The sequence below is a fragment of the Nipponia nippon genome, unplaced genomic scaffold, assembly GCF_047370975.1.
Source record: "Nipponia nippon isolate SJK-2023a ecotype South Korea unplaced genomic scaffold, ASM4737097v1 scaffold_4, whole genome shotgun sequence".
NCBI lineage: Eukaryota > Metazoa > Chordata > Aves > Pelecaniformes > Threskiornithidae > Nipponia > Nipponia nippon.
Window position 1 is genome coordinate 85790899 of NW_028262358.1, and position 22039 is coordinate 85812937.

At 41.6% G+C, this 22039-nt stretch overlaps 2 protein-coding genes across 3 annotated transcripts in view; both read left to right on the forward strand.

The window, feature by feature from the left end:
- The first annotated feature begins 371 nt into the window (after positions 1-371).
- Positions 372-20066, forward strand: RRAGD (Ras related GTP binding D). 2 transcript variants are annotated; one of them, XM_087774261.1, is made up of 7 exons: positions 372-668; positions 7322-7617; positions 8013-8212; positions 9172-9286; positions 15090-15232; positions 17051-17199; positions 19156-20066. In XM_087774261.1, exons 1-7 carry the CDS (start codon positions 521-523, stop codon positions 19305-19307), a joined length of 1203 nt encoding a protein of 400 aa, XP_087630387.1. In that variant the 5' UTR covers positions 372-520; the 3' UTR covers positions 19308-20066. The 2 variants fall into 2 exon arrangements, with proteins under 2 accessions (XP_087630387.1, XP_087630386.1); XM_087774260.1 differs by having other exon boundaries at positions 434-668; positions 7291-7617.
- A 485-nt stretch (positions 20067-20551) lies between these two features.
- UBE2J1 (ubiquitin conjugating enzyme E2 J1) overlaps positions 20552-22039 on the forward strand; it is a 42070-nt gene continuing 40582 nt past the window's right edge. Inside the window, exon 1 of the mRNA XM_087774264.1 lies at positions 20552-20655. The gene's annotated coding sequence lies outside the window, so the exon portion shown is untranslated. The remainder of the gene's footprint in view (positions 20656-22039) is intronic.

Consider the following 22039-nt stretch of genomic DNA (forward strand, 5'->3'; position numbering starts at 1 on the left):
ACTCTAATAAAAATGCCAGCGCTGATGCCGGTGCCGCGGGCCGGAGCGCCTGGCCGCCGCCGCTCCGCCTGCCCGGCCCCCCGCACGCCGCAGGCAGCGTCTCCTGCGCGCACCGCTCCCACGGGCTTCTCTCGGCCCGCGGGACGGCGGGGCCGGGGTGGGCGGCGGCGGCGGCGCCCGGCAGGCCCCGGCGCCCGCCCGTGCGCACCGCGGCGCCCGGCTCTGCCGGCGGCGGGGCCGGGCCTGGGAGCGGGCCGGGGCCTGGGCGGGCGCGGAGGCCCCGCCGGCCCGTGACCGGCCGCGTCAGGTGACGCGGGTCACGCCGCCGCCTCCCCGCCCGCTCGCTGCGCGCCCCGCCGGCAGGCTGCGCCGCGCGCTCCGCCGAGCGCCGTGCGGGGGAGGGGAGCGGCGGCGGCGGCGGGGCGCCAGCGCGGCACCTGGGCCCCCCCGCGCCGAGGCGCGTCCCGAGGCCGCCCGCAGGCAGAGGGGCCCTCGGAGCCCCGGCGGGAGCGCCGCCGGCATGAGCCAGGTGCCGAGGAAGCTGCCGGAGCAGGAGGAGGGGGACGATGAGGAGGAAGAGGAGGAGGAGATCGTGGGCTTGGCGGGCTACGCCGACGGGGCCGAGTCCTTCTCGGACGGGGACGCGGAGAGCGGCGGCGATGAGGCGTGTGAGTGCCAGCCGCGGCGGCCGCAGCGGCAGCGGCACCGGGGGCCGCGGGGAGCGGCGCCGCGGGCGCCGCGGGGCTGCGGGGGCTGCTCCCGGAGAGGCGGGGGGGCAGGCACCGGCCTCGGAGCGGGCTGCGGGGCAGCGGCCGGCAACGAGTGCGGGGCGAGGTGCGGGGCAGGGGCCCCCGTGAGTGAGGGCGAGGCGGGGCAGGGGCCGAGGTGGGGCAGGGGCGGTGGCGGGCGGGACGGGGCCAGCGCTGGAGGAGGTGAGGTTTGGCTGCCGCGGGGGCCGGGCCTGGCCGCCTGCGGGTGCGGGCCAAGGCCCCCCGGCGATTTGGGGCACGGGGAGGGTGAGCAGGGTCCGAAGGGAGCGAGGGGTAGCGGTGCGGGGGAGAGGAGGCGTGCGGGGGGAGGGCAGGCCCCGCCGGGGCGCGGGCGGGCGGTGAGAGGGCAGGCGGAGCGGGGGTGACGGGGGGGGGGGGGGGGGCTGGGCGCCGGCGTGGGGTCAGGGGGAGCGGGGAGCTCTGAGGCGGGAGCAGGGCAAGGGCCGGGAGAGCGGGAGGAGGCAAAAGGGGTGCAGGGAAAGTGGCGGTGGGGGCAATCTCCCTTCAGTATTTTCCGTGAGAGTTATTAGTGGCCGCAGCCTGGTGATGTGACTGGAGTGTGCCAAGGAGGCGGGGGGGCCGGGTGTCAGGCTATAACAGGCAGCTCTGTGTCCAGGGCTGCTCTGCAGCTGTGAATGTCAGTCCCTGCAGCGGCAGGCTCCGCTCAACGCCTGTTGTCCGTGCGTCTGTGCATATGAGGAACCGCGTTACTCGCTGCGTGCCTGTGTCGGTATGGATGGTGACGCTAGGAAGGACAGGCTTACCAGGAAAAGCAGCCTCATTCAGTAAAAAAGAGGCAATGCCAGCTCAGAGCCTGTTGCTTTCATTCAGAGCCTGAATTCATTCTTCTGAGACGTGTTCCACAAAGGAGCTCAGAGAACTCTCAGTATCTCAGGGCAAAAACCGAATTGCTTTTTTATAAGAGCATAATAAAAGGCTACATGTTTTAAGGCTGCTTTGATTATTAGCATGCAGGATCTTCTCCTTAAAGGCCCAGTCCTACAGACTGCCATGGAAGGCATCACATTGACTAACGCAGTTTTGGGGCAGGAGGGAAGGTCAGTGCTTTGAATGTAAGTCTTCGTGGCGAAAAGCTGCGGGAATGCTGGGATGTAAAAGCTGTAGCTGAGACTAATTAAAGTCTTATTTGAAACTACTAAAAAATTGCCTTTATTGTGATGCAAAGAGAATACATTTTAGCACAGTTCGTTAGTTCTAAACTAACTTAGCATTTTCTGTAGAGAAGTAATCCATATTCTGCCCTCAGAGTACAGAATTTTTCAATTTTTGGGTATTTTTCAATAGGAACTTTGTTAGACTGCTAAAAATGGCAATTGCTTCTTCATAGTAACAGCAGAGTATTGTACTTAACAGAAACAAACCTTTACATCCTGAATCGCAGGAGAAGACAGTCCATGCAGGGACCTTTTTTACGTAGGATTAAAACAAAGGGCCATTTTAACAGTCCAGATCCCCTGGCTTTCTGCTTCATTCTGAATTCTCTGGGGAAAGAGGCATGGAGCATCTGTAATGGAGGGGGTTGGGATTTGGGTCTGTGTTTTGTATATTTAACACTGGGCTGCAGAGCAAGGAGCTTTCCTTTTCCCAGTTTTTGTCCTCTCTCTTCCTGGATCTGTACAGTAAGTAGTCCAAAATTCAGCATTACAGCCTCTTACTTTTCTGCAAAGAAAGACTTGAAAGGGCAATATAAGGAGAACAGCTTCAATGCGTGGCTGTTGAAAGTGAAGGGAGAAGCCAGGCTTAAAAGTAGAAATACAATTTCTGCCCGTAGGCATACGGGAGATTTCAAAACTTCATATTGGTCATCCCTCACCCTGTACTGGTTTCTCGTCTCCAGCCTGAATGCTGAAACCACATCTCTTGTCCTCTTCTTAATATTTTTACTTTACACATGGGGTCATATTCAGAGACCTTAAAGCACTTAGTTTACATAAAGCCTAGTCATATTTTTGATATCTGCAATTAAAAAGTATTTAGAAGCGAGGAAACCCTCTGCAGAGCGTCCAAGGAAGTAGCTTTAAGACATATCATTGCACAGTGCCGCACTTGCGGCAGAGTGGAACCAGGTCTTCTGGTTCTGAGTCTTTTCTTTAGCCACAAGAGTTTCCTTCCACCAGGCATTTCTGCAATGTTCATGAACCCACAGTAGCTGAACAGCTTTCTTGATTGCATATAAGCTTCTTCTGTTAACTGTTCAGGCTCAGGCCATCTGTTAGCGTTGAAGATGTTCATTGTATGTGTTCTGTAAGGCTATTGTCTTGACAGCACTCCAAAGTGCTGCAGATACCACAGTCACAGGAGTACTGGAAATGCTACGAGATCAATGGGCTTGAAGGTACACAAGTGGAGAGTTTGGGACTGCTAATTCTTCTCTACACAAAAAAGGTTAAAACTTAACATAATTGCATTAGTGGGCAAAACCATAATCATTATTAGCTGTATGAGTTTAAAACTAATTTTGAAACTAACTCAGAGGCTTGTTACGTTATGGGCGGTAACAAGAGCACAATAATTTCTTTTGGCGTGACGTCATTTGAGCAGATGAACTGCAGTGCTTTATTTGGATGTTTGAAAACTGGCGAGATCTACAAATACACCTTCCAATGTGGCATCCCCATCACACGTGCCTGTGAAGCACTGATAGTCACCTGCCTTGACAATTAATTGCAATTGACATGGAATTTGGGATGGGCTTCAAAAACTACTTTAGTTATCCATGAATATCTCTAATAGCATGAAGGAGATGTTAGAGTATTCGTTGTGTACTCTGCATCCTGGTGAGACAGGTCAGGACTACTACGTGCAGTCCTCAGTTAACTCAGAGCTGGGCTCTTTTGCATGTTGCAACGCATGCAAATTGCACTCCATAAGCAAGGACACAACTGCAATTACAGACATTTTGTAAGGAATTGAGTGCTTCTCTGGGGGGAAAGTGTTTTGGGGTTTGTTAAGTTTAATTTGTGAGTACTTCAGAGGATATGGCCTCTAACCAGCATGACTGCTTTTCTTTATGGCTGCTTAGAAAAGTTGAAATATGAAGGACTGTTGATACACATTAAAAACTGTCATTTTGTAACATTTACTCTGCAAAAGTGAATGCAGCAGGAAAAAATCTTCCCTATTACAGAATAGAGAAGAGTTTAGCGTTTCTCTTAGGCGTATTATGATCTCACTCAGTAACCTAGTCTGGGAAGTTGCAGTGATACATCTACTGGCATTTCTGTGGCAAATTAAGGAAGGAGTTGTCATGTACTCTGCAAAGGAATGTGGGCAGGCAGCACATCGTCCAATTTCTTTACATATAAGGTAATCTCTTAACTCTCTCTCAGAGGAAAGTGCTATAGCAGCCTTGCTATCTAGTCAGGTTTGGATGATACTCATTTACATTTCCCTGTCTTTGAACTGGCAGGATTTCAAAAGCCAAATAACAGTCTTACTAGCAGAAGAGCTGGTGTTCATTCTTCTCATCAGTAACTCTGTTTGCACTTGCAACTGTGTTTTTTTTTAGTATGGCTTTAATATAAAGCAATTTCTTTCTAGTAAGTATTACAGTCCATAAAAATCAAACCATCTGGAATAATTTAATGCAACAACAATGTAAAACCCCAAGTTACTTAAAGTATTTTTTTTAGATACATGTGAGTTTTTAGCCTATTTCTTAAAGAAAAGGGTGTTACGTAGGTACCCCGTCATCTGGTTGTCTCATCACCGGTCAGAACTTTGGAAACTGCTGCCCACCTTCAACCAAATTTGAACGAAAGATGTCTCAGAGATGATTAGGTTCCCACAAGCTTGATGAAAATTGGCATTCAGAAGTGAGGAGAGGCCCAAATGAAAGTGTCCTCAGAGGGCCGGGCGAGCAGATGTGTGTGTGGGTGTACACGTGTGTACAGTCTAGCCAACCGGCATGTGTTTAGCTCCAGAGCAGCCACAGCCTGTCATATCTGTTATTTGGAGGATATGTCATAAGACATACAGGGGGAAGTTGGTGTTATTGTGGTGGGGAGAGGAAGGGGACACAAAGTACAAACCCATAGCAAATTAGACTTCGTAAGTTCTGTTGCGGACAGAGAAAATGGGAGGTTTTTTTAATTTTTTGAAACATGCATTGAAGTCTCAATGAGGAGACTGTTCCTTATATGCCTTTCTAAAGTATTTTTTTCAAACTAGTTCTTGTAAAGCGTTGAATAAACCATTTTCCGTTCTGATGGCCAAAATACAAATTGCATTATATATGCACATTAATGAAATTGCAACTATACGTTTGGCAGCTGTGGAAAATTTGTGTGTTAGAGAAGAGAGTGGGGTGGAGGATACGCTGTTAAATCCTGTACCTTTGGTTTGCTTTATTGACAAGACCGTACCCCTAAAACATAAAATATTGTTACATCGTCCTAGAGCAGCTGTTTATTATTCTCCTATAGGTGTGAAGTGTTGTAGGCATGCGCTTCTTGCAGCCACAGGAGGGTACTATCACGGTTTGGGTTGAGTGGAAGAGTAGAGCAGTGTGTTGACTGCAGTTTATTACTTCCTAAATTTGTTGTCTGTGGATCAGCAGAAGTTGGCCATTGCTGCGTTAGGAGGATGAGATTCTTATGGAGTTACCTGTCGCTACTCTGCTTGAAGGGGTTTCATCTGTGCGCTGCTCCAGCCTGGCAATGTTTCATGTGTGATAATAAACAAGAGCACAGTAAGTGGTAATACCTGTCAAGGCCTTTCAAAGGTATTTAAAATGGATAGGATCCCAACGATAATGAGTTTCTAAGTTCTGTCAGTGACTGTGGCGACACGGGCCCACGCTGAGTGGCATAACCACTCACAAGCCAGTAGGTGGTGCCAAGGGGACGTTTTACGCTAACACTGCAAGACCTTCAGTTGAGAAGCCCTAATTCTGAGAGACTGAAGCTCAGGAGGCACAAACAGACCTGAGCAAAGTTCTGTGCCCTCCTGGCAGGCCCATCCTGCTCTTGCGTTTCTGAAAGTTGTGAGTGAGGCTTGAGGAACACAAGAGGAGGGACGTGATCACCACCCCTAGGTGCAAAACGTGCTCCAAGGCAAACGATTCCTTCAAGCTTTCCGTGTTTTTTACCCATAAGGCCATGTAATAAATTGACAGGTTCAAATTGTTGTTGTTGAGGTTTCTTGTTTCGGATTTTCATACTTTTGGAATAAAGTTGATCACTTAAAGTGTGCAGGGCATGTGCAGGAAGGATGCATAAGAACAAATGTGTGCCAGTTTTCTGCAATTCAAAATTTATCCTGGCAGAAAAAGATGAAGAAATGCAATTATGTTGTGCTCTGAATTATGTTGAATAGTCTGTACTGCAGTGGGTGGGAGAAGGGCTGCCTGCCAGCTATTATGTTTAGCCTGTTGTCCGATCAGTATTTTAAACCTGACCACAGTGTGCTGTGAGCCTTACTCTGCGGATTTAGCCTTGACAACTCTTTTTTTTTTTTTTTTTTTTTTTTGCGTTGCTTGTGTTTGATGCTGCAGACAGGGTATCTCAGAGGTGTTCGAAAGCTTTTTACCTCTATGCGCAGTACCGTTTTCAGCTCAGACGTTTCAAAGTTATAGCCCAATGAAATGCAGCAGTCGAGACTCTTGTAGCTCTTTTGATTAGAGATACTTGAAACTGAAGTTGGTGTGTTGACAGGTGTGGATAGCTATACATTCATATCCTTACAGATATAACAGTTTGGTTTACTCCTGTAACTACCTTTATGCTAATATAACTGCATCAGCACTAGACAATGTTCTGTTCTAGTGGTACCAGTTTCAAACTGGGGTAGGTAACACGATGAAATCACTGTGTTCCCAGGCCCTTGTTTTGCAAACAGGCAGGGGATATGCTATAATGTTATTTATTGGATAACAAACTTTTACAGATCGTAACACAAATTATTCAATAGCAGGTGCAATCCCAACTACCTTAGAAAAGGACTCCTCATGAGCTCAGTACTGTGTTGTAGCTCCCAACATAGAGGAATTGTTTGCCTGCTGAGTTGTTCTCTTCCTATAGCTCCCGGGTTATGTGATTTCATTTGTTTGTTTGTTTGAGAGGAAGGAAGCCCTGTGTAGCCTTAGGAAGATCACAGGGATGTAACTGACACACACTTACTCCTTTCTTCCAGCAGTGTGATGTAGCTATCAGTTGACAAGGGTATTTGTTATCAGTTTATATTATTTTAAAGTTGGGTTAGAATGTATGTGGGATAGTGTTAATTAGAATAAAATTAGGTATTTTAGGATGTCTGTGTGCGATAACACATTTGTCACATACAAACTGAGTGATCAAACCTTCTGCAGTCTCTGAATTACAGGTGAGATGTAGGTTTTCTGATAGGATAGCCTAAGGGGCAAATAATTCAAGTTAAAATGCCTGTAGCACCACTACGTAAGCTTAAAAATTGTTAACATTTGCATAAATCCAGGTAAAAATGTCATGAAAATAAATGTCAAATGCATGTTATCTGACAGTTGCTAATTATATTGCCATAGTATATTCTATTCTTGTGTGATTTTTATTCAGTTTTGGATTTCAATGATCCCTTCAGTACTGAAGTTAAGCCAAGAATCCTGCTCATGGGATTGAGAAGAAGTGGGAAGTCTTCCATTCAGAAAGTTGTCTTTCACAAAATGTCACCGAATGAGACTCTCTTCTTGGAGAGCACAAACAAGATCTGCAGAGAGGATGTTTCCAACAGCTCCTTTGTCAACTTTCAGATATGGGATTTTCCTGGGCAAATTGACTTCTTTGACCCTACATTTGACTATGAGATGATTTTCAGAGGCACTGGAGCACTGATATTTGTTATTGATTCTCAGGTAAAAAAAGGGGGTTTAAGCTACCTTTTCTTCCTTCAGCAATAGACAAATGGGTTGAAAAGCACAGAATTTTTTCAAAGCAAATAAATAACTTACATCACAAACACATTAAAAGAAAGTCATTAAAACTTGAAGAGCTGCTTGGTTATTTTTAGTCTCTCTCAAAAGTTAACTAATTTGCTTTAACATCTCAAGGTTCTTGCTCAGACTTCTAAGTGATGACAGCACAGAGATTGGTGCACATGCTGGATGTAGGCTCAGGCTTCTACTTATAAGAAATAAAAAAATTAAGCTGTTGTTGAACTGTTGCATTATTTAAAAGTAAGTACCATAAAATTTTATATGTATTTTTAAGAACTTTCCCACAGTTCTACCTTTTCTTTTTCCTTCATTAGGACGATTATATGGAAGCATTAGCTCGGCTGCATCTTACTGTGACCAGAGCCTATAAAGTGAATCCAGATATCAACTTTGAAATCTTTATCCATAAAGTGGATGGTTTATCTGATGATCATAAGATTGAAACGCAAAGAGATATTCACCAGAGGGCAAATGATGACCTTGCAGATGCTGGCTTGGAGAAGATTCACCTCAGGTGAGAAAAGCTGCTGTGCAGAGAATCCTAAAGAGGAGAGCAGCTTATTTGACGAGTTACCATTTTCTGTTCTTTTGAAGTAGAAGGCAACAAGCTTTTGATATATGAAGGAAAAGGATAATCAGAGACATTGCATTTGACCTGAGCCAAACGAAGTATCTTATTTCTAATTGCTGTCTTGGAGGGAAAGATGGAGAGGAGATGTGCTTAAAAACACATGAAAAATACGCCAGAGTCCTACCAGTTTTTACTGCAGCTGCTGTCTTGAAATAAGTTGTTTGGACAGTGGCAGCAACCAATAGAGCTCCAGCCAGTAGAGTGTATATGCTACCTACATCACTTTTGCCTTCTTTGAAACCCGTCTGCCTCACAGTCCCCTCCCAATCACTAGTCCTCACTGCTGCAGCCTGCTGGGAGCCACTTGGGAAGACAGGTGCTGTATCTTTGTCTTATGTCTGCTGATAGGGCAGATTGTTGTAGCAAATAATGAAAAATAGTGGACTTCTGCAGACTGGGAACTAGAGGACATTAAGTTGTCACGTCTTTCTTAGCACTTAAAGCCAAGTACAAATATATTACAAAGAGAGACCTGCTCCATGAACATGCCAGCTCTTTAGAGCTCTTAGCAACTTGACTGCATCATTGCATTGATAAATGGGTCCACAGCTTTCAAAAAGTAGATCACAACAGACATACTCAGTAATATTCCTTTCCTGCAATTTCAAAAATATTTTCGTAAGAATACCAAGAGTTGCATCATGAAGTTCTACACTAGGGTTTTTTTTGGATAGAAATGAAGTCCTATGCTTCAATCATAACGTGACTTTTGATCACAAGGGGTAGTTGCACAAGTGTAGGCACTTGCTGTTTGACAATATTTCATTTCACTCATATTATGAAAGGTACATCATGTTCACAGTATGTGGCTAAAAGGAAAATGTGGTGACGTTTTTTTCCAGCTTTTATCTGACAAGCATATATGATCATTCTATATTTGAAGCATTTAGCAAAGTGGTACAGAAACTGATTCCACAGCTCCCAACACTGGAAAACCTGCTTAACATCTTTATTTCAGTAAGTACTTGTTATATACTTTGTCTGTAGATCCAGCTATGTCCAACATGCATGTTCAGATATTCTGTTCTTTGCCTTCTGAGAAATTATGAGCAATGTGAACTCTCAGAGAAATTATCAAAACTTAGTTGAAATTCACCCACATGCAGTTTGGCTTCACTTCTCTGTCTATTAAACAGTGTTGCTGAGCTGCTGAGATACTCACAGTATTTCCTGAATCACATAAAGTGGGTTAGCAGCCATCACTTTTCTGCTCATACATTAATTTGCATGTTGCAAAGGTCTGTGCTGCATGCATTTGTTTAAGTAGTGCTTAAAATTTATGTAAATAAATTCTTAAAGGAACATCATCTTAAATTCTTCAAGGAACATCATCTAGTCTGACCTCTTACGTAGCGCTTCCTAGAATTAATTCTACTTTGTATTGAAGTTTAATCCGCTTAAGAAAATCTTCTCTTGTCTTGAAATTTTTAGAGGTAGAGTCACAGCTTTCACAGTTTCCATAGTTACTCCCAAGGCCAATTAGAGAGTTCTGTATATCTAGTGGCTTGTTAGCACTGTGGAGGTAATCGCTTGCTCCACTGTTCCTGTATGTGTGGTCCCTTCCTCTCCTTTGTACTGGTTCTGACACTCGCCTGTTCCCTCATGGAATTTAGTTAAAAGCAGGTCATGGAGGAGTCCAACATCCTCTTGTTTTGGCACAAGGTAAAAGATGGGACCGTGTGGCCATGAGCAAAGGGGAACACAGTGAGTAGGTTGTGAAAACGGGGAACTCCCCATCTTGGTGGTTATTAAGTCAGGTCACAGCGGCTCCTGAAACTGCAGCCTTTCTTGCAGTATTCTCATTTTGCACCTTGCATCTGGCATTAACTTGTCAAGCTTCAATTTCCAAGCAAGGTATTTTATTGTGCCTTTTTGTGATTTTGAAGTAATGAAATTATTTAATATCATTCAACAGCCTGTAAGATAAAATTAGACTTCACAGTTTGTCAGTGTAGGGTGTGAAAATAGAGAGAGAAAGAAGTTGGATGTGTTGCTGAAAGGGAGAGCTAGGACTAGAGAAGGGTCTTTCCAGAACTTATTCTCTTACTATTAAGCAACAAATGATGCTATTTCATAATGAATGGTTTGTTACAAAGATCTGTTTCTACCAAAATGGCTGGACTGTATACCATCATCCAGTCTCGAACTCCACTTAGGACAGAAAGGTCGTGAAGGAGTGATGACAACAGTTCTGAAGCAGTTGGATATTGAATATGCTACACAGTCTTAAAGAGAAGGCTGTCGGAATGATAGTCCTCCTTGTGCCAGAGTCACCCCAGTCACTCATGTTGTGAGTCAGATCACTGTACGGGGTCTCCTCACTGTTTGGAGTTGGTGAAGAATGTGTACCAAAGCACCAGATAAGTCAAGCACGAGCTGCTTCCTGAATGTCTGGTGACAGTTGCTTGCGTGTCTGGAACAGCCAGAAGGCAGCTCCAATAACCTCTAGAATATCAGATGTAATTTGTAAGGAAGAACCAGTCTTTTAAATGAATGGGAAGTTCAAAAAAGTGAGAGAGGCATGCTATTTCCCATATTCAGTAGCGAAAACGGTCTCAGACTGTCTCTTAGCTCCAAATAGACCAAAATCCCTTTTGTTAATGACCTATAGCAAGCTGTAGCTCATCACTATGTCCTCAGCATGCTTGCTGTCTGTTTTCACAACTGTCTTCTATCTGTAGACAGGATACTCAGAATGACTGTATTTGCAACCACAGGAAGACTAAACATCATTCTCCAGCATGGAATTAGTTTGCAGGTGCCTCTTTACTTCAGCAACTTAGTGACAACAAATCTGGACATGGATTTTGGTCATGCCTTATTTCAGGAAGCCAGTGTGCTGGATATCAAAGTGTAGGTGTATTGGTGTTCTAGTTTGGGTTTTGCAGCGATACTCATGAGGTTTTGCTTTCATTTATGCCATGAAGACTTCCAACGTGAAAAGCTGATGATGACAAAAATAGGTCTGTGATCACTTAAGTTCACAGCAGGTTTTTGCCTAACTTACTAGTGTCACAGTGTGTTAGCTTGTAGGTTTGAGGAACCATCACTGTGATAATGCTGCTTCTACATACTTTAGTGTAACTGCTTGTAAAGCATAAAGTAAGAGTTGGTTTGGCATTCAAGACCCATGTAAATCTTACCTGACTAACACGCTATCAGCTTCATATAGAAGGATGTCTGTTTTTTACTTACTGTGGCCTTACCAATCAATCAAGTTGTGTGACACAGGAATGTGGATTTTCATTTTAGGGTTGTTGGGGTTTTTTGGAGGGATGTTAAAAAGTATGAGTTATCATGGTAAAAATAAAATTAAGTATAGTTTTGTTTATTTAATGTTTTAAATTTCATAATCTGTAATTAAAATGTAGTAGTTAAAATTAAAATTCATTCACTATATCTGCTGTTTGCTGCAAGACCTGTTTAAATAACTGTCCAAAATTCATTCCTAACTGTAAGTGACTGGTGATATCCTGTAAGTTCTTTTAAAACTTACTTTTTTAGGGCCAAATTCTGGCTTACTTTTCATACTTTCAAGAAGGAAAAAGATAGGCCCATTTACCTAACCTAGGAATTGGAGTAATGCTACCAGTTTTACTGAACCCATTCCATTTAAAGAATAGAAACTGCCTTCTCCTTTATCAAACCCAGTATAGTTGAGAAACATGGTTGTTCAGATATCAGCTACCTCATGGTTTTTACCTATCTAAAATAAAATCTCATGTATTCATTGCGGAAGATTTTTTGCATGACTCTCTTGGTTCAGATTAGCCATGGAATACTCTTACATTGATTCAGAGTGCTTGGTAGAGCTTCTAGTGCATGTTGCATCTTCTTTCCAGACTGTAGGGTTGTGTCAGAGATGACTATTGCTTATTCTGTCCCTGCTCTCGTTGACATCAATGGCAGCATTTCATTCAGTTGCATAAGGCAGCTGTTGGCCTTTGTTTCTCTAATAAGGAACCCTCCTGCTCTAGTAACAGAAACAGTTGGTTTCTTATTGTCATTTTCCCTGGCTGAGCGTTAATGATATAATGTCCCTTTGAATAGTATTTTTTGTCCACTGTTTCCTGATTTTGTTATGACTTGTAATTATTGTTTGTACTGATATTTTTTTCCTTGAGCAATTTCGTCACGAACATTCTGGCAAATCCTTTGCTTTTTCAGTTAAAGTTGTACTAAAAACCCTGGCAAATGAAATCCGTGAAGTCATGTGGGTACAACTTAGTGGTTACTACTACTGGCAGTCTATCCTACCCTTTCGCTGAGGTTTCTGTCACCGTACAAAGGTTGACAGACGCAAATACGTGCCAGTTTCTCAGCAGGTCCTACCATGATGTAGTAGTTTCAACTGAAAACGAGCATGGTTTAAGTTAAGACACCAAGCTCTGCCCTTACCAGTAGGCATAACTGCTGGCATGGCAAACATCTCAAGATGAAAACCTTTTAAACTGTCACTGCAAGTACAGGCAGGCTGCAGCAGCCAGAGTTCTGAGATGGAAAAATCACTTCTCATTGTTAAATGTTATTATATTGTCACTGGCATCTCAGTAATTTAAGGTACATCTTGCCTGTACAGCTGAAACTATGTCTCTCTTTATATAATACAACATTTTATAATTGCCTCCTCATGAATGACACTACAGGGCTCAAGTTCCAATTTCTTTTGTCTAAAATGACTTCTATTTTCAAGTATGTATTTTGGTAATGAATTATGGCTACATACTTATATGATATTTACAGGTGAATCTTGTGATTAATCTTATTTGACAACATCTGTTGAAGTATGTGAGGTACTGTCAGAACTATTATTAAAAATTAAAGTTACAGAACTATAACATGTGGCCAGAATAACCAAAATAAATATGCATACATTTTTGTTCTTAGTGCTCAAAGAACATAGAGCCATGTAGGCTGAAAGGGACCTATAGAGGTCAGCTCCTGCTCAGTCAGGCCAGTTAGAGCAGGTTGCTCATGGCTGGGTCCAGTCCAGCTTTGAGCACCTCCAAGGATGGAAACTTTACAACTTCTCAGGTCAGCATGCTCCCGGTGCTTCACCACTCTCATGCTAAACGTTTTTTTTTTTCTTGTATCAAGTCAGAATTCCAGCTTGTGCCTTTTGCCTCTTGTCCTTCACCACTGTAGCTTTGAGAAGAGTTTGGCTCTGTCTTCTGTGCACCCTTACATTAAGTATTTGTAGATAGCAACGAGCCTTCTCTTCTTCAGGCTGAACAAACCCAGTTCTCTGAGACTGTCCTTGTACCTCGTGTGCTTCAGCCCATGTACCTAAGGTATCCACAGTGTATGCTTTGTTTTGAATATTTCTTTTATTAACAAATAAAAGACTTATTAATTTAAGTCTTTTCTATAATGAAATGCAAGAAATTCACCTCTATACTGTGTTATTATTGATGGGTCTTTCCAGCCTTAGTTGTGTGTGCGGTGGTGGCAGAATTAAGCCTCTCTAAGAAGAAAATGCCCAAAATATTGCTAGCCATTGTTCAATAGCATACCTAGGGTTGAATTTTTTCTGCCTATTGCAGGAAATTTGGAAAGTGGGAGGGTCACTTTAGTCTCTTAACTATGTGTTAAATAGTTGACTTAGGGAAGAAAAAGGAAAAGTTCTGAAACTACAAAGGAAGCTGAAGGTATTAAAACTTGTTAGGGGTTTTCAGCGTGTTTTTTGGTAGTTACAAAACTGCTGTGGTAGCACTCCCAAACCGTATTAAAAACGGAAGCCCATATATGGAGAAAATTCGGGTTTTGATGGAAGATAGTTGCTTCTCTTCCTTCTATAGGTGGATTCTGAAGCATATTTTATAGCTTGAGCTTTAGCAATACTGGGAAATTGCCCTTTGTGTTCATGCTGGGACAGCAGCCCAGGTGCAATCCCTTGGTATCAGCAAGAAAAGCTACTGTTTTCAGTTAAACAGTACACACATTTTCCTTTTTTTCCAGGAAGCAGAGGCTTATGGCAGTTTACTTACCTACACAAAGAGTATGAGCTAGCATTCCTGGCTAGCCTCCGAGAGCTGCGAATATGATACATCTCCAGTATGGAGAGAGTCTTAAGCAGCTTGGCAGGATGACAGGAACGTAGCTGTCACCACATTAGCAAGCCTTAGCATTATAAACATGGCTTTAACCACCAATGCTACATGAAAACTGAAAGAGCACCATCAAAATACTGGTCTTTCTCCTGTGATCCTAAAAGATGTTCTAAGGAACCAGACAGTAAAACAGCTACAGACCCCAATGAGACATATTTCTCAATTTTCTTGAGAAATTAGTTCCTGAACACTAGTGCCTTCTTCGTCCATCAACTTCTTCTTTTCGTTGTTTCTACCTTCTTATGTGTCCAGCTAGAATAACTTTAAATTGCACCTCTCTTTTTATGTCCATTGTTACAATCAAAAATCCAAAAGCTTGATCTTGGAAGATTCCACACACACCCCCATTTTCCACTGAAAATAAATGTAGTCTCTCCAGATGTTTTCCAGAGAGGGTAAATTTGGGAGTGTAGCTTGGCATTATGGCTACTCGGGGCAGAAACTGTTGGAAGGTCTGTGAGCATCACTGTTTGCTACAAATACGACAGTGCTGTATGTACAGTTCTTTCAAAATGAGCTTGATTGCAGTTTAACTTCCACTTCTTCAGCCTAGCTTTTTGTATAACAGGCAAATAAGGGAACAAAAAAGCTTGGTATTAATTTGAAGACATGGCTTCCATTTTATTTTTCTTTCTTTTTTTCTTAAATAGAATTCTGGGATTGAAAAAGCATTTTTATTTGATGTAGTCAGTAAGATTTATATTGCAACGGACAGTACTCCAGTGGATATGCAAACTTATGAGCTCTGCTGTGATATGATAGATGTTGTGATTGATATTTCTTGTATATATGGGTAAGTAAATTGTTAATGTTTTTCATAAAACTGTGTGCCTAAAATCTGAATGGCCTCAAAATTAGAATGATGTGGGTATGAACAATAATGAGAATGTGTAATTTGTCAGGACAGGAGAGAAAAGGAGGAAACAGCAGGTACAGATCCCCTGCCAACAACAAGCACTGTTCCCTGCCCAGCCTCTTTAGTGAGCACCTTCCTCTTTCTATGCTAATAATTTTATGTGGAGGAAGGACTGGGAAGTAACCAACCTAAAATAAAAGGCAATGTTTAACATTAACTATTTGTTCCCCAGGGACAAATTCAGCTGAAGGATGCCTCCCACTTAAAAAAAAAAAGTGGGGCCATATTTAATTTTGTTTAATAGCTGGTGGCCTCTACTGGCATCAGAGTGCTGCTTCACTCTTGCTTCAGTTCTCTCTTCCTCTTTTCTCTACATGACCTTTCTGGGTTGTGGTTTTGGTTTTTTTTCCAGTTTTCCCTCCATATACATTAGCAGCTGGAGATCTCCTGAGGTAGCATGTACATCTCCTTGCAAGTTATGTTTTAAATGGCTTGACTCTTGGCAAAGTGTAATGCCAGCTGTTCCTGGGAAAGGCAGGGGCACATTAAGAATTAGTGCATTAAGATGCGTAGACTTGAAGGCTGAACCACGGCATGCTTAGAGTGTGGTAGTCTTTGATAGCCTTGCATTCTTACCCATGGATAGACTTCTTGCACTCTTGGACAAGGTACAAGGGAGAATCCTAGTGCAGATGTGCACTATGCGTTAGAACTTCAAAAGAACAACAAATTGTTTAATACCTTCTTAAAATTTCTTAAGTTTGTATGTTCTACTGTATGTTTCAGATCTTGGATTTTTCAGTAACTATACACAAACTTGTGTTTTACAGAGGTATACCGTAAAGGATTCTGATTCTGTGGCATTTTTTTGGTACAGAGAAAGATACTGCTGTATAGTTCAAAAGACTACGCATTTAATTATTATCTGTACAACACCACTTGTGGGGCTCTCTATTCACAAAATGTCACTCTGCCACTCTCTTTGTGTAACCATTTAGCATGTATCACCAGAAAGCGGCTTGCCATGATTTTAGCTATAGACTAAAGACATGATATTACAATTCATTTCTTGTCCGCTGTTCCTGGAGCATCTGTGGAACTTGCTACTTTAATACATTATTGATGCTAATTGTTCTGGGAGGTTGGTGATAACTACCCATTTAACAAGATCTGTGTGTACGTTCAGGAATGAGGGTAAAATTATACGGCATAAAACTAACACAGTGATCATCATGACACATCATCTGTGAAGGAGAAATCTCTTTTCATGATACGATGTTGCAAAAGCCAACATCTCATGAGGAAACTCTCATGATGGCTTAAACTATCAGTCAGCTGCCACTGCTCAAGCAAGGTTACTAGATTTGAAATTATCAGGACGGACTTACTGGTTCACATGTTTTAGATAAAGTAATATAACGCATTGATTAAAAGAAAACAGACAACCTTGTGGTAAATGGTTGGCAACTAATAGAGGGAAAAATAAGGCTCCAGTTCAGGTACTTGGCAATCAAACAATTTGGTTTCTAGCCCTAAGATTTGGTGTGTGATTGGATAAATGATTTAATCTCTATGTCTTCTTAGTTTACATAGTGTGTAGTTTGAAGAAGAGTCTCCCTGAAAGGTTAAAATGAAAATTTCATAAAGTTTGAGATTATCTGGTGAAACAATTAATGTGGGAGTACTTCTGTTAGCTCATCTGGTGGCTTGTCTTTTCTTGTTTGTTTGTTTGTTTGTTTGAATATCGCCCCTCAGGCTTAAAGATGATGGCACTGGAACTCCTTACGACAAAGAATCAATGGCAATCATAAAACTGAACAATACAACTGTTCTTTATTTAAAAGAGGTGACAAAATTCCTTGCTCTTGTTTGTTTTGTCAGAGAAGAAAGCTTTGAGAGAAAAGGTATTTTTCCCTTTTCTAGTATTGTATTATTTTTCCCTTATGTTAGCGAGTTAATGAATAACTGTGGTTGCCATTAGCTCATAAGTCTCTAGCTCTATCACAAATACTAAAGGTAAGTACAGCTTGACAGAACTTACATAACACGTTTAAAGGCATGAGGTATTTGTGCTGGCATTAAGATAAGATGAAATCATAAATGTATTTGACAACTTTCTGATGTGAAAGCATATGAAAGTTTACATCCAGTACAGTAAAGCTTCCATCTGCAACAGTAGAATGTGTCAGTTTATCTTGGCTAACATTGATTTGTACCTGTTGGTGCCAGCATACGCGTTTGGAACAGCTTGCATGCCATAACCAAGGGAAAATTATTGAAACTGGCTGATAGAAAGAAATATGGTCTTGCTTTTCTCGTCTCTGAAAGGAGGCTTTTGAAAAGCTGCATATTTGGGAACTAGATGACTTTCGTAGTTTGCAGTTAAAGTGCATAAAATTTCTTGGTTATCTCTCTGACCCTGGTCAAGGTCAATACCGAAAGCTTAGTTCATGATCGCTCTGCTTGCTGGCATGATGTTCACTGAGTTACCGGTCTTAGTGAAATGCCCTGAGGCCAGAACTGAGCAGTGGAAGAATGAGCCATCATCTAGGCTTGCGTCCCCATCTTGTGATATTAATGCACCAGTCAGCGTTGGTGTGTTTGTGAATGCAGTACTCGTACCATGTCTGCTGGGCTGTTTGACAGGCTATTTAGCTTCTATTTTATAGAACTTCAACTGGTTGAATTTCTCTTTAATACCCCTACCGCCTTTATTATCTATGAATGTTAGATGTGGTCACTTTCTTTTTTTGCTGTAAGCATAAGAAGTGTTACTTTGACATACCTACTAACAACACTGTTTCAGAAAGGACACCCTGTTGAATAAACACCCCTTAGGGTTTGTCCACGACTGTGTCAGGTTGTTGTGTCTACATAGTTCAGGACACTGAGTGCTGTAGCCTATACTCTTTAACAGTACAGTTGTGGTATTATAATGCAGATTAGCTTTCCGTGCCTGGTGACTTCCACATAATATTTTGTCTGAACTCTAGGGAGAGGGAAAATAATTCCTGGGAAAAAAAACAAATTGTAACATGGTGGATTTAAACCACTTAAAATATGTATCATCTCCTGTTAGGGAAATTGAAGTGGAAAACACTGCAATATTTGGGTTAAGAAAGTTTATGACATTGACCTCGAATGAGGTCATAAGCTCAGTACGAAAATTCTAAAATTGTATTACAGTATTACACAATTGTAGCACCCAGTAAGTCTTCCAGTTGAGTACCAATATGGCTTTACAGCTTTTCTGTGGGATCACATTCAGCCCACTCACATGGTAATATTATCTGCCTATTATGTATGTATGTAATCTAACAGCATGTCTATTGTGTTATTTTTCAATCACAATGTAAGATGAAATATAGCTGGATGTTATTTGGTAATATTTCTATCAAGTATCCATTTCAAAGCTTACGCATTGTCAAAAAATGCAAATTCTTTGATTACTAGATGCTACTTATTTTTATCACAGTTATTCTGTAAAGCAAATTTACAAAATGACACCATATTTTAGGAAATATTCTAATTTTTCTTGTAGTATACTGAGCACTTCTCCAGATTTTCTTTCTTAAGTTAAGGCTTTGTTATCTGCCAATGAACTTCTATTTGTTTTCTCTTAAGACTAGTAAGTATATTTAATATCAGGCATAGTATGAAACTATAATGCTCACTGAATTATTTGTATTTATCAAATGTGCTTTTGCTTAGCACATTAAAAAATGCCTGGGAAATTTACTGATTATGACCTCCAGAGAGACAGTGTGGTATTTCACTAAATGTAGAACCTAAGCAATTTTTTCATTACCTAATTTGTATAAATGTCTTTATTAATATGAAAAACATTTCTATCTCTGTAGGATTAATAGACTACAATTTCCATTGTTTCCGAAAAGCCATACAAGAAGTATTCGAAGTAAGAATGAAAGTAGTAAGATCTCGAAAACATCAAAGCCACGTGCAAAAAAATAAAAGACCCACTCCCAATGGGACACCAAGAATGCCACTGTAACTGAGGTTTTCTGGCAATGTGGCAAGCAAAGTTTTCATGAAGTTGAATTGACTTCTGCATCTCATTGCACTGAGTGAAGAGGAAGACAAATGGGACTGATGTATTATATGAATTTTCCCTGAACGTTCAGAAAGCACTGTTTAAATATTTTTATCCAATCAGTTTTTTTCAAATAGTGAGCACTTTGAGCAAAATGTTGTATATATAAGCATTGAGGTGAACACTTGTAAGAATTTTCTTAATATATGCTGTAAACCTTTTTCATGCCATATTAAGAAAAAAACAGCTGTGACAGAAATACTGGGTACATAATTTGCACTTTTTCATGTTTTCCTTGTGGAGTTTGACTTTGATAAACTTAGTTTTTATGGTGATTTTGATGCATGGTGTCAGGTAAAATGTATGCTGTAGTTTATTTACCTGCTACAATCAAATTGGTTAGTAAACAATTCAGAAAACTTGGTACAATGCCTTTTAAAATTTGTGACAGCTAATACCTAACATTCATACAGATCTAATTTCATATATTTTTCAATTTGTAAACTGAAGAATAATTTTGAAGTATGACAGCAATAAGCACCTTACCAGGGATCATAACTGGTAGGTAAATATTAGCTTTTATAAAACAGGCTTTTGGCCAGATTTCATCCAGAGTTCTCCGTAACACTGGTCATGCCCTCTGTTGGGTCTGTTTTTATTATTTACCTCAGCATATACCACTAAAATACCTTTCTATAAAGATAATTGTTTTGTAAAATGGCTCTATGTTGCACTGGTATTTTTATGAGGCTTCAGAGGAGGGTGTTGTATCTGAAAGGTTGAATTTACATTGCTAAGTTTGTTTTGAGAGCCTGCACATTTACAGTTGGCTCAGTGAAGAATCTGTATGTATTTCCACCCCGACATTCTGATGTACCGATAGGAAGTCCTAAAGATGTGAGCACTGGGTTCTGATTCCCTCTCACAGGGGTACGTCTGTGATTGAAATCCAGAAGAGACCATTAAAATGAGGACTGGACAATCTACCTGCTGTGGTAATCAGCGTACATCACTACTTTTTTATTTTAACATTGAACATGGGCAGACTTGCCACAGGGTCAGCCAGGACAGCAGAGCACTCTCAAACCTAAAAAGAAGTAAAACTTACTTTTCTGAGTTCTGTATTTATGGGTTTTGTTTAATTAATGATACAAATTTTTAGTTTTTAGTCGGAAGAGCAACTCTCTATTTTTTTCCCAGTCCCGCCACAAACCAATTGCATGCGTGGTTCAGCGGTGTTGTTAGCAGCTCTTGGGAGTGGGAAGAGCTTGACCTGAATGGGAGGCAGCTTGCTGTACACCAGAAACAGGTAAGGGGAGCTACACCTCATTCATAATTAATCTGCCCCTAGCTGAGATACCTCTGGAGACAGAAGGGAAGATGGAATTTGAAAGTTTTCTCTTAGCCAAGGTAGGACACAATGCTGCGTGTCTATCAGTGAGTTAAGAGCCCCCAGTGTTTGCTGGCTTCTGTTGAACAAGGAGGGGTTTAACCTGTGGCAAGCAAGTCTAAATTCAGTTGCGGTTTGAATGCAGGTGCAGAGTTTCTGTATGCTATATATTGACGCATCTTGAGGCTCTAGTACTGTACTGAATACATGAGCTGGGAGAGCCAGTTGGCATGAAGGCAAAGGCTCTCTACAGAAACATCTGCCAAAAAGGAGACCAATAGTTTCCATGCCCTTGACTGCTGCCTGATGAATGTGACTTATCTTTTTGGAACAAATTGGCTCTTTTGGCCTGAGTGTTGAATATATGTGGAGTCCTTCGAAAAAGGTGCTAGTCAATAGACGGAGCTCAGCTCCATGAAGGCTCATTTGTTCAGTAATGCAGTTCTAGGTGCTCCGGAAGGTGAGAAACATTGAGCATAGCCAGAAGTACCAGTCCTGGTGCCAGTGTGAAGGATAATGACAGTAGCTGTAATCAGAGTACTTAAAAAATGCAGAGAGTTCAAATTCCTTTCAGTACTGTCACCACCTGTCATCTTAGGTGAGGGCAGCTCTTCTGACCAACCCTTCAGTTAAAGTAACACAAAGCTGTCTTCAGAGTTCACCACAGCCATGGTGGGTAAGAGCCACCTTTTGACAGCTCTCCAGTCCACAGGATTTTCATTGAAGGGCTGCCATAATTTCTGGCCACACAGAGACTCGGCCGTTGGGTCACAGTCTCTGTCCTTCTCCCTTCACTCCTTCAGGTATAGCTGACTGTGGGACAAAGAACACCTACCAGGCTGGACCAGACACTGTTGGGTTTTTTGTTGTTGTTTGTTTTTTTTTTTTTTTAATAAAGTATCTCATCATACTGGCTATGGTATCAATAATGACTAAAGAATGTAGCTTCCATGTATTTCGCCTGAGTTCTATGTAGTCATGCATACCCTTGCATTTAGAGACTATCAACTTATTTAAGACAATTAAGTTGGCTCTTGTAGTCCGCTGCAGAATTTGCATAGATTGTGTTGCATAATTTAGTGAAAGTGACTAATGTATAAAATTTCTAATTGGATATTGTCAGAGTAAGCATAATTTTTATCAGATTATGTTTCAAATATGTTCAATTATAAAATTGAAAGAATGTTACAAATGCATTAGTTTTACTGTTTAACTTTAGCATTTTCAGTTTAGGTGATGAGTGTTTCACTTTTGAGTAATTTTCTAATTAGTACCTCAGATTTTCATGTTCCAGCTGTAGTGA

What these genes read in the sequence shown, in the direction of transcription:
- RRAGD (XM_087774261.1), top strand. Translation starts at nt 521, where the DNA reads ATGAGCCAGGTGCCGAGGAAGCTGCCGGAGCAGGAGGAGGGGGACGAT. An exon ending in GAGCGGCGGCGATGAGGCGT is followed by an intron (nt 669 to 7,321) that starts GTGAGTGCCAGC and finishes ATTTTTATTCAG; the next exon opens with TTTTGGATTTCAATGATCCC. An exon ending in TATTTGTTATTGATTCTCAG is followed by an intron (nt 7,618 to 8,012) that starts GTAAAAAAAGGG and finishes TTCCTTCATTAG; the next exon opens with GACGATTATATGGAAGCATT.